The sequence below is a fragment of the Bufo gargarizans genome, chromosome 3, assembly GCF_014858855.1.
Source record: "Bufo gargarizans isolate SCDJY-AF-19 chromosome 3, ASM1485885v1, whole genome shotgun sequence".
Classification (NCBI taxonomy): Eukaryota; Metazoa; Chordata; class Amphibia; order Anura; family Bufonidae; genus Bufo; species Bufo gargarizans.
Window position 1 is genome coordinate 595,522,620 of NC_058082.1, and position 16,482 is coordinate 595,539,101.

At 46.9% G+C, this 16,482-nt stretch overlaps 1 protein-coding gene across 5 annotated transcripts in view; it reads right to left on the reverse strand.

Moving 5' to 3' along the window:
- The window catches only part of LOC122930805 (interferon alpha/beta receptor 2-like), a 60,371-nt gene that overhangs the window by 24,695 nt on the left and 19,194 nt on the right, over positions 1 to 16,482 (reverse strand). For 3 of the 5 annotated variants that reach the window (XM_044284416.1, XM_044284417.1, XM_044284419.1), the window contains one exon: positions 947 to 1,073. The exons of the other annotated variants lie outside the window; for them this stretch is intronic. In XM_044284416.1, the coding sequence (XP_044140351.1) occupies positions 947 to 1,073 (127 nt within the window). The remainder of the gene's footprint in view (positions 1 to 946; positions 1,074 to 16,482) is intronic. 5 annotated transcript variants of the gene reach the window in all.

Sequence of the window (16,482 nt, forward strand, 5' to 3'; positions counted from 1 at the left end):
TCTCTCGGTATATAGCCAAGAGTCCCCATACTGTGGGAATAAATGGTGTTAAGTGCCTCCATAATGCTGATTATTATCTTAGCAAAGATGAATATTGTTAATGGAAGATCTGACATTATTTGAAAAGAGGACTAAAACCCTTGGAAAGTTATAGTCCTGTATATTCTAACCCCTGTCACCATGGGAACGCCTGGGGGTTAGAATATACCACTGGATCTGAGTATACCGGCGTATAAGACGGATGGGACAAGGGGCAAACAAGGCATTTTGCCGCCCCATTGGCAAGTGCCGCCCTAGGCAAATGCCTTGTTTGCCTCGTGATAGATACGCCTCTGTATACGAGTCTGTTTGTTAAAAGTATGACACTGGTTATCACTAAGTCATACTGTGCTGGTGAGATGGGGGGGGGGTGTTAGCACCACAGTGTGGTACATTTTGGGTATTTTATAACTTCATAATTTGTTTTGCAATTGTATTGATTTTATATTCTTTGTTTTTATAATAAACTATTATATAATTTTTGCATATACAATTGTCCTTTTGTTTCACTGCTTGCACAAATCAAATTAAGATATTTGATAAAAAGAACTTAGAGGCGTGTTTATGTCCGCCCGAAGGATAATATACATTTTTTTTTTTTTTTTTTATCCTCTTTTATATGAAGATTCTTTTATATAGAAGATATATGACAATCTCCTCCCAGATTCTCTCTCTTCTAAAGCACTAACCCTAGTCCGACGTCTTAGCTGCTGCTCGTGTGCTCATATCTAAAACCAAACGATCCACATGCCCACCAACTATTACAGAATGGACTGTAAAAGTGGGCCAAAGTACCATCAACTAGGGACCCTCAGTTTTCTGTTGGGGTCTGAAATAATGATCTGTAAGGGATTATCACATGTAATATCTCACGTATGCAGATTCGATGAACTCACTGCAGACTTACTACATTGGTAAATAATTGACTTGGTAGAAGATGGTGGACTCATTGTTGGGATCCTCCCAGGTCAGGATGTGCTTGAAATTTTCTGAGGATATAGTAAGGTTTCTTGGAGGTAGAAGAACAGCAGAAACTGTATAAATGAAAAAATAAAAAAAAATATAAATATAATAATGATAACATACCATAAGTGGAAATGTTTGACATTTCAGTAGATTTTCTTCTAAGAGAACATATGATGTCTACTGAAAGCACCATATGGGGCCTACAAAGCTCCTACAGTTTGTAATAAGCATTGACAAAGTGTTCCCCCTATTTGGCGGATCATAGCACCCACTCCTGCGGGTACTAATGGTGGGGGGGGGTCACACGTCAAAGGTGGTGATCCTGAGATCTCTGTCCTGCACCGATTGTTTCATTTTCCCTGAAGTCCAAGCAATGAGGCTCAAAACAAAAAGGACAAGCAGAGCCTTACCGGTGAACACACTACTGGGGGGTCTTCCCGTACCTGCCTAAACCTGTTTGATCTGAGAGATTTGCGATTATAACGTTTTATTATGTCAAAGGAAATTCTTCTGAGATTGTTCAAAACAAAGGGTGTACGATAACAAGGATACTGAATCAGCACTTTTGGCTCGGAGGCGTTTTGCTAAATATTTCAGGAAATTGCTTAACTGGAAATTCATCATATAACCGTGAAAAAGTTGTGAAAAGGCTCCAAAAACTAAAGCGGGGCTGACCGGACTCCTCACAGCTGCCATCAGTAAACTATAGGCAAACCTCATAGATTAGTCTGTAGCCCCCTGACACGGTGGGTTTCATACCCACAGAAAAATTAAAGGAGGTGCCTGCTCCTAATCTATTACCGAGAGGGGCTACAAACAGCATCCCTCACTTTGGCAGACCTGGCAGAACCCATTCATTTTAAAGAGGTTTTCCGATGACCTATCCTCTGGATAGGTCATCAGTATGTGGTCGGGTGGGGGCCGACAACTGGCACCTTTGCCGATCAGTGGCTTGAGAAGGCATTGGCGCTCCTGTAAGCGCCGTGGCCTTCTCTCTGCTTTTCCTAGTCCAGTGACGTCACGTTAATCGTTCACGTGGCCTAGGAGTAGCTCAGACCCATTCAAGTGAATGGGGCTAAGCTGAGATACCAAGCACAGCCGCTTACAGGAGCGCTGGATCCTTCTCAAAACTGCTGATAAGCAAGGGGTCCCTGGGATTGGACCCCCACCGATCAGATACTGGACCTATCCAAAGGATGGCTCATCAGTAAAAATAAATAATCTCAGAAATTCCTTTTTTTTTTTTTCACCTGTGGCGGCGCTGCAGGGAAACTGAACACTTGCTGCCAGTTTACACACAGCTGATTAACTCTTTTACCCCTAGAGGTTTCTTTTTTGCGGTTCCGTTTTGCGCTCCCTGCCTTCCCAGAGCCATAACTTTTTTTAATTTGCCCGTTCACATGGCCATTTTTTTGCGAGACAAGTTGTACTTTCCAACGCCACCATTTAATATTGCATATGATGTAGTGGGAAGCGGGAAAAACAAAAATCCAAAATGGGGTGAAATTGCAGCAAAAAAATAAAAATAAAAAAATATATATTTACGACGTTCGATGAAACTGACCAGTTACTTTTATTCTACAGGTCAGTACAAATCCGGCGATACCTTACATGTATAGTTTTTCTTGTGTTTTTAGAAATTAAAAGTTGTAAATAAAAGCCGTTATTTTTTTGTCACCATATTTTGACCCCTATAACTTTTTTGTAATTATGTGTACGGAGCTGTGTGGGGGGGGGGGCTAGTTTTTTGCAGGGCGATCTGAACTTTTCATTGATACCATTCTGTGTGTATGACTTCTTGATCACCTTTTATTTTTGTAGAAAATAAAGCGACCAAAAACGGAGAAATCGGCCATTTGTACGCTTTTTTTTCCGCTTTGCAGTTTGCCGTATAGGGAATATATTTTTATACTATGGGCGTTTTCGCACATCGCGACACCCATGATGTGTATTTTTGTTTTAATTTTTATAGTTCTTTTATTTTCATTTTGGGAAAAGAGGGGCGATTTGAATTTAATATTTTTTTTTTATTTAATTATTTTTGAAACTTTTTTTTTTTTTATACACACTTTTTATAGTTCCCATAGGGAACTATAACATGCAATCATCTGATTGCTATTATCATAGACTCCAATGCACTAGCATTGGAATCTATGATGATTTCACTACTTTCTTACGGAGCCCTATCACAGGCAAGGGCTCCATAGGAAATACTATGCAGCAGCCTCCCGTCATTCACAAAGACAGGGGCTGCTGCGCACACGCTCCGGCTCCTCCGATCGCCACACAGGGGGAGCCGGAGCACCACCGAAAGCTTGCGCTTTCAGTTTTAAGCCCACTCAGATACCGTGGTCAGGATTGACCACGACATCTGAGGGGTTAAATGTCCGCGACCGGCATTCCTGCCGGTTGCGGATATGAGCCGCGGGTGTATGCTATAAGAAGCAGGCGGCCACGGCGCCCGCAGCGCTCAGGAGCCATCTTTAAAGACCCGGCCGGCGCCATACTATTACGGCGCTGGGGGTGAAGGGGTTAAAGGGATCAACCCTACCCCATGGTGAAGATGCCCCCATAGTTTGGTGTGGAGACATATTGTACCTCTGCATAGCGGGGGGGGGGGGGATCTGAATTTTCCCTGATCTGGTAGTTGTGGTAAGAGAAGGGCGGTGTTTCACCGCAACGCTCCTACTGCCGAACCTGTGCACACGCTGGCGGTAGCTGCACGATTGTCATGATGGAAACGTACATTATGATGAATGTCAGACATGGTGCAGTAAACAACAGCTGCCCCTAATGTACATTTACCTTCCGTGATGGAAAGGGGTTAATTCTATCTCAAACTGAGATGGATATCACGAGCACGGGTGGCTCAGTGGTTAGCACTGGTGCTTTGCAGCGCTGGGATCATGCAGACGAACGTATATTCTTTGTGTGTCCGTTCCGGTTTTTTTCAAGACCATATACGGCACCATTCGTTTCAACGGGTACGCAAAAAAAAAAAAAAACTGAAGTTACTCAGTGTTCATTCCGTATGTCCGTATTTCTGTTCCGCACAAAAAATAAAACATGTCCTATTACTGTCCGCATTACGAACAAGGATAGTACTGTTCTATTAGGGGCCAGCTGTTCCGTTCCAAAAAATACGGAATGCACGCGGACGTAATTCGTATTTTTTGCGGATCCGTTTTTTTGCAGACCGCAAAATACATACGGTTGCGTGCATGAGGCCTATTATTGAGGACCTATCATCAGTATCAGATTGGTGATGGACCGATTGCCAGCATCCCGCCATTTAACTGTTTGAGGAGGCTGTGGTGCTCCAGCGGCCTCTTCAAGCATAGCGCCGTACATTTTTCTTCATGATCTGATATACCGTTATTAAAGGGGTTGTCTTCAGGAAATGCCATTTATCATGTATAGAAAGTTAATACAGGGGTTACGACCACCAGTAATTCAGCCCTCATTAAAGGGAACCTGTCACCACGTTCTGACATCTAAAACCGAATGTCAGGATCCCGTATATGACAATATGTCGGGATCCTCATGGGATTATGAGCATCCCAGGTTAGATAGCTGTTAGTTTTGGCGGGAATTTTTCCCGCCGAAAGTGGATAGTGGATGGCCAAAAATAGCCATTGTATCCAGGGTAGGGAAGGTGAGGCCGGATTGGACGATATCCAGGGTAGGGAAGGTGAGGCCGGATTGGACGATATCCAGGGTAGGGAAGGTGAGGCCGGATTGGACGATGTATGTCCTATCCTGGGTCAGGAAGATTAGGAACCCCAGCAACAGTAGGGCATTGGCTGATGGTCAGGAGTGTTTATGGCCAAAGGTGTATATAATTGCGGTGGCCGACAGCATTGTGCTCTCTGCTGGATCGCAATCCGAGGAGCTGCTGCCCGCCTGCCGCCCTGTGTGTCGCTCTGCTGTGCGCTTCGCCCTGCTGTTTGACGTCCGCTTACCATGGATGATCTGATCGCGGAACTCAGGAGAAGAGCCGGAGCTGGGGGGAACGTCTGCCTGGTTGGAAGCCTGCCTAGCTGACCTGGGGAATCGTGCGGTGCTTGAGGAGCTGTCCGGTACTGAAGATATCGCTGGAGGATTGCAGGATGCGGCTGCTGAGGATGTGGGTCCCTCTGTTGTGCTTCCTGCGCTCCTCACAACGTGAGAGGAGGCAGCGCACACGTTTCTCTCCATCCCCTTCTAGGTCGGGCCAAGTGCGGCGATGAGGAGAAAAGCGTCCGTCTTCTGGAGTCCGGACTGGAAGTAGCAGCAGAAGCTTGACGTCACATCCGGATGTGCAGCAAAGATTATCGCCCCCGGGAAATGTGAGCAGCATTTTGGTTCCGGATGCCGGTTACAGAATAGAAGTTCCTAGCTGGCCAGTGTGTCCCTGGAGCCATCCTCTGCATCGTGCCGCCGCAAGAACAGTCAGCGCATGAGACGGGTTCCGTCGTCGCAGCGCAGATCCCAGCAGCTCAACTCCGGTGTTGAGCAGCGGGAGAGCGTGTGCCTAGAAGATCCTGCCCTGCCTTCCTTGGATTCGCATGCTCCATTGGTCCTGCCTGGGGCGTCATCAGTTGGCGAGTGCCAAATTGGCTTAACCCCTGTCCTCGAGTCCCCGTTTTATCCTCCTTAAAGAGTTTAGTTCCCCCCTTGCCTCCATCTGCTGCGGCAAATGACGTTGCGGATGCCTGGAAGTTCGGAGAGCAGAGGGATGGTGAGGATTCGGATGGTGAGGTGTCTAAGGGCAGAGGGGTGGCTACAAAGAGTCGCTTCCGTGCGATATATCTCCTCTCGGCTTTCATTTGTCCATGTCTGTTAAGGAGAAGATATGGAAAAATGAATTTGTTGACATTATCTCTGTTGCCTGCATCTAAAGAGTTAGTTATTAAATTAGAAAAGCGGGGGGAGAAATCAGAAGAGGACAGGAGACGCCCGATCCCTAGAACATTTAATAATTGGTTGCAGGCGTACTGTATATTCTGCAGTGTGATGGGGGAAAAATACCCCCGAAGATGTTCGGGTTTATTTCAGCATTTGCATAATGTTTTAGAAGCATATAAGAATTTGGGAGGTTTGGGTTGGTTTACGTATGATGAGGGAGTGAGGCAGAGGCGATGGGGCACAAAAGATGTGGGTTTGTGGCTTAATCTATTGGTGCCGCAGCGTACATCTTTTTCTGCCGCAAAGCATCAGCCTTCTGCATCAGCTCCGCAGTCTTCTGTTTTTCGGAAGGGCACCTGCTTTGCGTTTAATGAAGCGCAGTGTCGATGGCCTTCCTCGTGCAAATATCGTCACGAATTTGCATTCTGTGGAGGTAGCCACCCAATAGTGCGCTGCTTCAAAAAAGCAAATTTGCCCATCTACCCAAAAATTTGTTGCAAAGGGCATGGATGCCGGTAAATTTGGAGAGCATGTGTCCATGGCTAGAGCATTACCCAAAGCGCAAGAAGGCAGAATTGCTTCTTGAAGGTTTTGCAGTTGGTTTTCAGCTGCCATCATTTTCGGGAGTTGGTTGCGAGTGGGTAAATAACTTGTCTTCTGTGGCTCAATTTCCTTTGGTGGTACAGTCAAAGTTGTTAAAGGAGCTGGCTATGGATAGGATTGCTGGTCCTTTCCCTTGCCCTCCTTTTTCTAATTTTCGTCTTTCCCCACTAGGTGCAGTTCCGAAAAAGGAGCCTAATGCTTACCGTTTATTTCATCATTTGTCCTTTCCCTATGGGGCATCGCTGAATGATGAGATTGACAGGTCATTATGCTCAGTTAAGTACGCTACATTTGATTCCGCTCTGGATCTGATGCGTGACTTTGGAAAAGGGGCATTAATGGCGAAAGCTAACATTATGGCGGCTTTTTTCCTTTTGCCAGTGCATCCATCTGCTTTTAGTTCTCTTGGTTTTCATTTTCAGGGTTCCTTTTATTTTGATAAGTGTTTACCAATGGAATGTTCTGTGTCTTGTTTTTATTTTGAGGCTTTTTCTTCCTTTTTAGAATGGGTGGTTGCCGTGAGGAACATGCATGTAACGCATTATTTAGATGATTTTTTGTTTATAGGACCGGTTGAATCTTCAGTTTGTTTAGATCTTTTGAATTCTTTTACGGATGTTTGTTCAGAGTTTGGCGTTCCTTTAGATGTAGATAAGAGTGTTTATCCGGTTAGTTGTTTAGAGTATTTGGGTATTGTTATCGATTCTGTGGAAGGAGAATTTCGTCTGCCGTTGAAGGTTGAGAAGATACGGGCTGCTAAATCTGATTTGCTATGTAAACGGAGAGCGACGGTGAGGGAAATGCAGTCGGTATTGGGTCTTTTAGCATTTGCATCACGGATTATGCCAAAGGGGCGTGTGTTCTGTAGACAGTTGTCGGCAAAAATTTCAGGTGTGCGTAATCCAGCTTTTCACGTGCGGCTATGTAAGGAAGTTAAGGAGGGGTTTGTCTATTTGGTTAGAATTTTTTCAGCAGTTCAATGGTCGACATTATTGGCAGGATGAATTTGTTTTGGCTCCTCCTCTTGTTTGGACGCAGCAGGCGCGAGTGGGTTTGGAGCATATTGGAGTGGGCATTGGTGTGCAGTAGAGCGGCATCCTTCTTGGGTAGAAAATGGAGTTACAAAGAAGATGATGTTATTGGAATTATTTCCAGTTGTGGTATCTTTAGTCTTATGGGGCAGGTTTTTCTAAAATAAGCGAATTATTATACATACTGATAATAAAGGAGTCTTGTTTGCTGTCAATTGTTTGTCATCCAAGTGTCCGTTAGTGATTAAATTGTTACGGCATTTAGTTCTTCTCGGTTTAAAATTAAATATTTGGTTGAAGGCAAGGTATATTCCTGGAGTGGATAATTCTATTGCTGACTCACTTTCTCGTTTTCAGTTTCAGAGATTTCGCAGGCTGACAAAGGAGGCCGACCTAGAAGGGGAGTTGTGTCCTCCTTATCTTTGGAATCTAATTTGGTCGTAGGTATGTCTTACCTGCAGTCTTCTGTTGCCCTGGCCACTTGGTTGGATTATGTGCGTTCATGTAATAAGTGGTGTTTTATGGAGAGTAGAGATGGATCCAAGTTTAGTAGCAATGATATTTCTGCTTTGGCCTTTTGCTTATCGCTTTTTGAAGAGAATTTAGCCCACGCAACTGTTGTAAGGATGCTTTCGGGTGTTTCTTTTTTTCTTAGAGTTTTAGGTGTTCCCGCAGTTTTGGATTATTTTATGGTTAAGCAAGTTTTGAAAGGGTTATAAGAAGGGTAGGTGTGTTCTGGATAGTAGGTGCCCGATTTCCCCTGGTTTGTTGTCATCATTGTGTGATGCTACGTCTTTGGTCTGCGATAATGTTTTTGAGGCCTTGCTTTTTTCCACCGCTTTTACGTGCATGTTTTTTGGTGCTTTTAGGATTAGGATACTTTCACACTTGCGTTCGGTGCGGATCCGTCTGGTATCTGCACAGACGGATCCGCACCTATAATGCAAACGATGCTATCCGTTCAGTGCGGATCCGTCTGCATAACAGCTTTTTCAGATCTGAGTTTTCACGATCGTATAATATCATATGGTGATGGGGACGCTTCAAGTTAGAATATACCAAGAACTGTGTACATAACTGCCCCCTGCTGCCTGGCAGCACCCGATCTCTTACAGGGGGCTGTGATCCACACAATTAACCCCTCAGGTGCCGCACCTGAGGGGTTAATTGTGCGGATCTCAGCCCCCTGATCGGGAGCTGCCAGGCAGCAGGAGGCCAGACCCCCCTCCCTCCCCAGTATTAAAAGCATTGGTGGCCAGTGCTGCCCCCCCCTCCCCAGTATTAAAAGCAATGGTGGCCAGTGCAGCCCCCCCCCTCCCTCCCCAGCATTGGTGCGATGCGCCACACAGACCTGTCAATAACCAGTAGGAGGAGAGCCGGCCGGCCAGCCACAGACAGTGCAGGTAAGTACAGGGCTCCAGATGGCGACCAAAATGGTCGCCAATGCGACTTAGAATTTACAAATGGCGACAAGACTTTGTAGTCTTGTCGCCATTTGCGACTAGACCCGCCGCCGCAGCTCTGCCATTGAATACAGCGGCGGGGCACAGGACATGATAGTTCTCTGCCGCCGCCGATGTTCTTCTCAGTCTGAGTCAGTGAGTCACAGCACACAATAGCAGAGCCGCTGGCAGCAGGGAGGGGAGGGGCTCGAGTGTAATCTGATCCTAGAGTGGAAGCTGCTTCTGCCAGCCCCTCCCCTCCCCGCCCACCAACCAATCAGAGCTGAGGCAATGCAAGCACTAGCAGCTCTGAGTCTGAGTCACTGACAGAAGTACAGGGAGTCTAAGGGCTCTTTCACACCTGCGTTCTTTCACACCTGAGTTCCGTCGTCGGGGCTCTATGCCGGAAGAATCCTGATCAGGATTATCCTAATGCATTCTGAATGGAGTGAAATCCGTTCAGGATGCATCAGGATGTCTTCAGTTCCGGAACGGAACGTTTTTTGGCCGGAGAAAATACCGCAGCATGCTGCGCTTTTTGCTCCGGCCAAAAATCCTGAAGACTTGCCACAAGGCGTTAAGCTAAACGTCGTTTCGGCGCATTGCCGGATCCGACGTTTAGCTTTTTTTTAGAGTGGTTACCATGGCTGCCGGGACGCTAAAGTCCTGTTTGCCATGGTAAAGTGTAGCGGGGAGCGGGGGAGCAGCATACTTACCGTCCGTGCGGCTCCCAGGGCGCTCCAGAGTGACGTCAGGGCGCCCCAGGCGCATGGATCACGTGATCGCATGGCACGTCATCGCATGGCATGCCAGCGCCCCGGGAGCCGCACGGACTGTAAGTATACCGCTCCCCGCTCCCCATTACTACTATGGCAACCAGGACTTTAATAGCGTCCTGGGTGCCATAGTAACACTGAAAGCATTTTGAAGACGGATCCATCTTCAAATGCTTTCAGTACACTTGCGTTTTTCCGGATCCGGCGTGTAATTCCGACAAGTGGAGTACACGCCGGATCCGGACAACGCAAGTGTGAAAGAGGCCTAAGAAAGAATCAAATGAGTCACAGGTGAAAAAAAACTAAAGATCCGACTTAGTTAGTGACTCATTCGATTCGGTTAGAGTTAAAAGAACCGGGAGTCAGACTCTAGAATTCTCAGCAGCGCAGTGGAGAAGGAGTCTCTCCCTCCCCCTGTGCTGCTTCCGCCCCCAATAAGGAGAGAGACGGGAGGAGGAGGGGCTGTGGCCACTGAGCCACCAATGACGATAACTGACCTGTTAATACAAATACAGGAGGCGGGTGCCGGAATCAAATAGCCGGCTCCCGACCTCAGCGATCAGCGGCAGTTGAGTTAACCCTTCAGGTGCGGTACCTGAGGGGTTAACTGCCGCTGATCGCAGCTCCCTGTCATAGAGGTCGGGTGCCGGTGTAACGTTATACTACCCTACCTCGTGAGATTTCCCGTCGCACAGCTAATGACGTGAGGAGGCGTTCCTAAGTTTTGACGATTTGCGCATGTGCAAACCGACAGTTTATGGAAAATCTCATCGGAGTTCAGCTTTACACCGGGACACTGCGCATGCGCAGGAGAACCTCAGTAGGGAAATATTACGGCCCAGTGCGCAAGCGCGGCTAACTCCGGCCGGCGCATGCGCAGTGTCCCGGTGTGAAGCTGAACTCCGCTGAGATTTTCCATATACTGTCGGTTTGCGCATGCGCAGATCGTCAAAACTCAGGAACGCCTCCTCACGTCATTAGCAGTGCGACGGGAAGTCAGGAGGTAGGGAAATCTTACGAAGTAGGGTAATGTAACGCTACACCGGCTATTTGATTCCGGCACCCGCCTCCTGTATTTGTATAAGAAACATTGGTGGCACAGTGCGCCCCCCCCCCCCCCCCAACACCCCAGTATAAGAAACATTGGTGGCTCAGTGGGAAGTGCCAATGAGGGTTAAAAAATAATTAAAAAAATGTAACTCACCTCTTCCAGTTGATCGCGTAGCTGCCAGTCTCCTGTTCTTTCTTCAGGACCTGTGGTGACGTCACTGAGCTCATCACATGGTCCATTACCATAGTGATGTATCATGTGATGAGCACAGTGATGTAACCACAGGTCCTGAAGAACGAACAGGAGACGATCAATTGGAGAAGGTGAGTTAATGATTTTTTAACCCTCATTGGCACTGCCCACTGCGCCACCAATGTTTATTATATTGGGGGGGGGGGGCGCACTGCGCCACCAATGTTTATTATATTGGGGGGGCGCACTGTGCCAATGTTTATTATATTGGGGGGGCGCACTGTGCCAATGTTTATTATATTGGGGGGGGGGGCGCACTGCGCCACCAATGTTTATTATACTGGGGTGTTGGGGGGAGCGCATTGCGCCACCAATGTTTATTATATTGGGGGGGGGGGGGGCATTGCGCCACCAATGTTTATTATACTTGGGTGTTTATTATATTGACCTACTATGTATTCTGTATTAAAGAATGCTATTATTTTCCCTTATAACCATGTTATAAGGGAAAATAATACAGTGAATAGACTTTCATCCTAGCAACCATGCGTGAAAATTGCACCGCATCTGCACTTGCTTGCAATTTTCACGCAGCCCCATTAACTTCTATGGGGCCTGCGTTGCGTGAAAAACGCACAACATAGAGCATGCTGCGATTTTTACGCAACGCACAAGTGATGTGTGAAAATCACCGCTCATGTGCACAGCCCCATAGAAGTGAATGGGTCCGGATTTAGTGCGGGTGCATTCCGGTATTTTGAATGCCAGATCTGGCACGAATACATTCCTATTGGGAAAAATGCTGGATCCGGCATTCTGGCATGCTGCGGTTTTAGCTTTTGCCTGATCAGTCAAAATGACTGAACTGAAGACATCCTGAACGGATTGCTCTCCATTCAGAATGCATGGGGATATGCCTGATCAGTTCTTTTCTGGTATATAGCCCCTAGGACGGAACTCTAAGGCCTCTTTCACACTTGCGTTGTCCGGATCCGGCGTGCACTCCACTTGCCGGAATTACACGCCGGATCCGGAAAAACGCAACTGTACTGAAAGCATTTGAAGACGGATCCGTCTTCAAAATGCTTTCAGTGTTACTATGGCACCCAGGACGCTATTAAAGTCCTGGTTGCCATAGTAGTAGTGGGGAGCAGGGGAGCGGCATACTTACAGTCCGTGCGGCTCCCGGGGCGCTCCAGAGTGACGTCAGGGCGCCCCATGCGCATGGATGACGTGTCCATGCGATCACGTGATCCATGCGCTTGGGGCGCCCTGACGTCACTCTGGAGCGCCCCGGGAGCCGCACGGATGGTAAGTATGCTGCTCCCCGCTCCCCACTACACTTTACCATGGCTGCCAGGACTTTAGCGTCCCGGCAGCCATGGTAACCAGAGAAAAAGCTAAACGTCGCATCCGGCAATGCGCCGAAACGACGTTTAGCTTAAGGCCGGATCCGGATCAATGCCTTTCAATGGGCATTCATTCCGGATCCGGCCTTGCGGCAAGTGTTCCGGATTTTTGGCCGGAGCAAAAAGCGCAGCATGCCTGTGGCCACTGCCACCAATGCTTTTAATACTGGGGAGGGAGGGGGGGGGGGGGGGGGCGGCCAATACTTTTAATACTGGGGAGGGAGGGGGCCGCACTGGCCACCAATGCTTTTAATACTGGGGAGGGGGTGAGGGGGGTCCGCACTGGCCACCAATGCTTTTAATACTGGGGACTAAGAACTGGACTAAGAACTGTGCACATAACTGCCCCCTGCTGCCTGGCAGCACCCGATCAGGGGGCTGAGATCCGCACAATTAACCCCTCAGGTGCGGCACCTGAGGGGTTAATTGTGTGGATCACAGCCCCTTGTAAGAGATCAAGTGGTGCCAGGCAGCAGGGGGCAGTTATGTGCACAGTTCTTAGTATATTCTAACTTGAAGCGTCCCAATCACTATGGGAACGCCTCTGTGTTAGAATATACTGTCGGATCTGAGTTTTCACAATCTAACTCAAATCCGATGGTATATTCTAACATAGAGGCGGTCCCATGGTGATGGGGACGCTTCAAGTTAAAATATACCATCGGATTGGAGAAAACTCCGATCCGATGGTATATTAATAGGGACTCCTGAATTTACATTGAAAGTCAATGGGGGAACGGATCCGTTTGCAATTGCACCATATTGTGTCAACGTCAAACGGATCCATCCCCATTGACTTGCATTGTAAGTCAGGACGGATCGGTTTGGCTCCGCACGGCCAGGCGGACACCAAAACGCTGCAAGCAGTGTTTGGGTGTCAGTCTCCTGAGCGGAATGGAGGCGAACTGATGCATTCTGAATAGATCCGTATCCATTCAGAATGCATTGGGGCTGAACTGATCCGTTCAGTGCCCCTTGTGAGAGCCTTAAAACGGATCTCACAAGCGGAACCCCAAACGCAAGTGTGAAAGTAGCCTTAGTTAACTTTTGCCAAGGAGTAAAGGATCTAGTTTGGGTATGTGGTTGGAAAATGTGCATGTTCATGCTAATTATGTTTCGTTCTTTCTTCGGCACTCTAAAACAGATCAACCAGGTAAGGGTTCCTGGGTACGTGTGGGTAGAATCCAGTCGGGTGACATTTGTCCGGTAAGTATGGCACTGTAGGCCAGTCGGTGGTGGATTATTTCTGGTTCATCCTGATTTTACTGCTTTAACTCAATATCAATTTCGTTCAGTATTGGCTAAATGTTTACGGGTTTTGGGTTTGGATGGTTTTTACCTTACGTCACATTCCTTCAGAATAGGGGCTGCAACTCGGTCTGGATTAAGCAAGTCAGTGATTTAAAAAAATTGGGAGGTGGTCGTCTAGTCGTTTTAAGCTTTATATTTGTCCTTCTTTGAATGTTATCTAATGTTGTTTTTGATAGATTTTTCAGGTATCACTGTATGGATCGTCGGCCATTCGTTTGTGCACTGGGCCAATCAAAGAGCAACGGAAAGTGATAACCTGTCGTGGTCCACGGATGCAGTTCGTATTTACTGGAACGGAGTTAGAGGACTTCGTTGGGAGGGTTTGATGGACGTCATTTTTGAAATGTGTTCCTTGTACCCAGATGTCATTATTTTACACGCAGGTGGTAATGATGTGGGTAAGGTTGGAACTATGGAATTGGCACACGGCATGAAGCCAACCATGGTTAGAACGAGGCGGTTGTTTCCTAACTCCCGTCTCGTTTTCTCTGAGATAGTTCCTCGGTTGCTGTGGTTGTCATATGCGAATATGAAATACTTGGATAAAATGTGCCCGACCTGTATTTTTCTGATAAAGTTAAAGTTAATTTATCTGATATTGGGTTAGATATTTTCAATTTAGATTTGCAGGCTATGGTTGAGAAAGCTTTGGGTGGGGGTGGAGCCCATGCCGCCTGTTTAGTTGGCATGGTCCGGTGGGTAAAGTCGCTCGCCGTATAGTGGCGAGTGGATGAGTTGATTATGGTATTTGGCAGCACTCAGCTTATAGCCTGAGAGTTTTTTTTCTCCCAGGCTATGAGCCGAGTGCTGCGATTGGCCAGCACTCCAGCCTGGGAGAAGGAGACGCCCAGGAGAACCAGAGCAGGCTCCTCCCAGTTGAGCCTAAAATCTGAAGATAACGGAGCCTATACCGGCAGAACGGAGCGGCGCCCAGGGATAATAGTAAGTGCAGGGAGATCCCTGGGCGCCGCTCTCCATGTCTGTATACTTAGTTTAGATTTTTTATTGCAATGAAAAGGTCCTCTTTATAAGAGGAGGTTGTATGATCTATAATGATATGATCTATAATCCCATGTCAGGATCCCGTATATGACAATATGTTGGGATCCTTATGGGATTATGAGCATCCCAGGTTAGATAGCTGTTCGTTTTGGCGGGAATTTTTCCCGCAGAAAGTGGATAGCTAAAAATAGCCATTGTATCCAGGGTAGGAAAGGTGAGGTCGGATTGGATGATGCATTTCCTATCCTGGGATTGTTGCTGGGGTCAGGAAGATTAGGAACCCCAGCAACAGTAGGGCATTGGCTGATGGTCAGGAGTGTTTATGGCCAAAGGCGTATATAACTGCGGTGGATGACAGCATTGTGCTGTCTGCTGGATCGCAATCTGAGGCGCTGCTGCCCGCCTGCCCGCCCTCCCTTAAGTTTTGTTTATCACGGCCACTTTATTAAATCGGTAAGGGGTAAAGTTGCTCGCCGTATAGTGGCGAGTGGATGAGTTGATTATGGTATTTAGGCCGAGCTTATGGCTGGTCTAATCTGTGGTTTTAAAAGTTATTTGGTTATCATCTATTTGTATAAGCTATACGTCAATAAAGTTGGCCGTGGCCTAATTTTATCCATGCACTAATGTGTCCACGTTTCTTATTATTATTTATAGTTATTAGTGTAAGTTATTTAAAGGGGAGGTTGTATGATCTATAATCCCATGTACCTTAATGCTTAGTTACCCTGATAGTTCCCAGCGATCGATCCACGATCTTCTCAGGACTAACCTGTCCTATTTTATCGCCCTATAAACCTTTCCTGCCGTTAGGCTCATTTGCATAAACGATTCCTTCCCCTCACACCATCATAGCCTATTTCCCGCCCCCTAAACTTTGATCGACAGCCGATTTCTGCCCTCACTCCTTGTAATCTCGTCCGAAATCGTGCACTTGCCCCTTATTTGTTAGGCCAATCAGATAGTTTAGTGCATGTCCCCTCCCCCTCACGCCAATGTGTGCTGGAATGTTCTCAAATATCCCATTCGCAATACTTTCGCAACTGAGCTCTGCCCGAAATAAATATTGCACATGCGCGAGATCTTATCTATAGGCAGAGCTGAGGTGCTTGACTCCGCGAAAATATGACTCTTCTGACGTCAAACAAGTAGGATATGACTCTTATGGCGATTAGCATAAAAGGCGGGAAAGGTTTATAGGGCGATAAAATAGGACAGGTTCGTCCGGAGAAGATTATGGATCGATCGCTGGGAACTATCGGGGTACACAAGCTTTAAGGTACATTCGGTTTTATATGTCAGAACAAGGTGACAGATTCCCTTTAAGGTCATCAATACCTGTACAGTGGGCCCTAACTCCTGGCACGACCGCTGTGACATCACATTCATCCACATGGCTCAGCACCACAGCAGTGAATAAGAATGAGCTGCAGTACAGACACTGGACGGTATGGCGGCATAGGCCTTCAATACTGAATTTCTGTAAATATCATTGTATGTTGCCCTTCTGAGGCAATCGTTGAATTTACACGTCAGGCGCACACGTTAAATGGAGCCCATAAACAATAGGAAAACTTGTACTGTATTTTTTACCACATTTTTCACTCAAGACACAACCCCCCCCCCCAAAAAAAAAATAAATATATATATATATATTTATATATTGTGGACAAACATGACAGTGAGTCTTATAAAGCAAATACGAAGGAGCACTTCCATTATAAGTACATGGGAGGTGGGTGAGTGTAGCCCTGCTAGCTCTGGTATTACTCA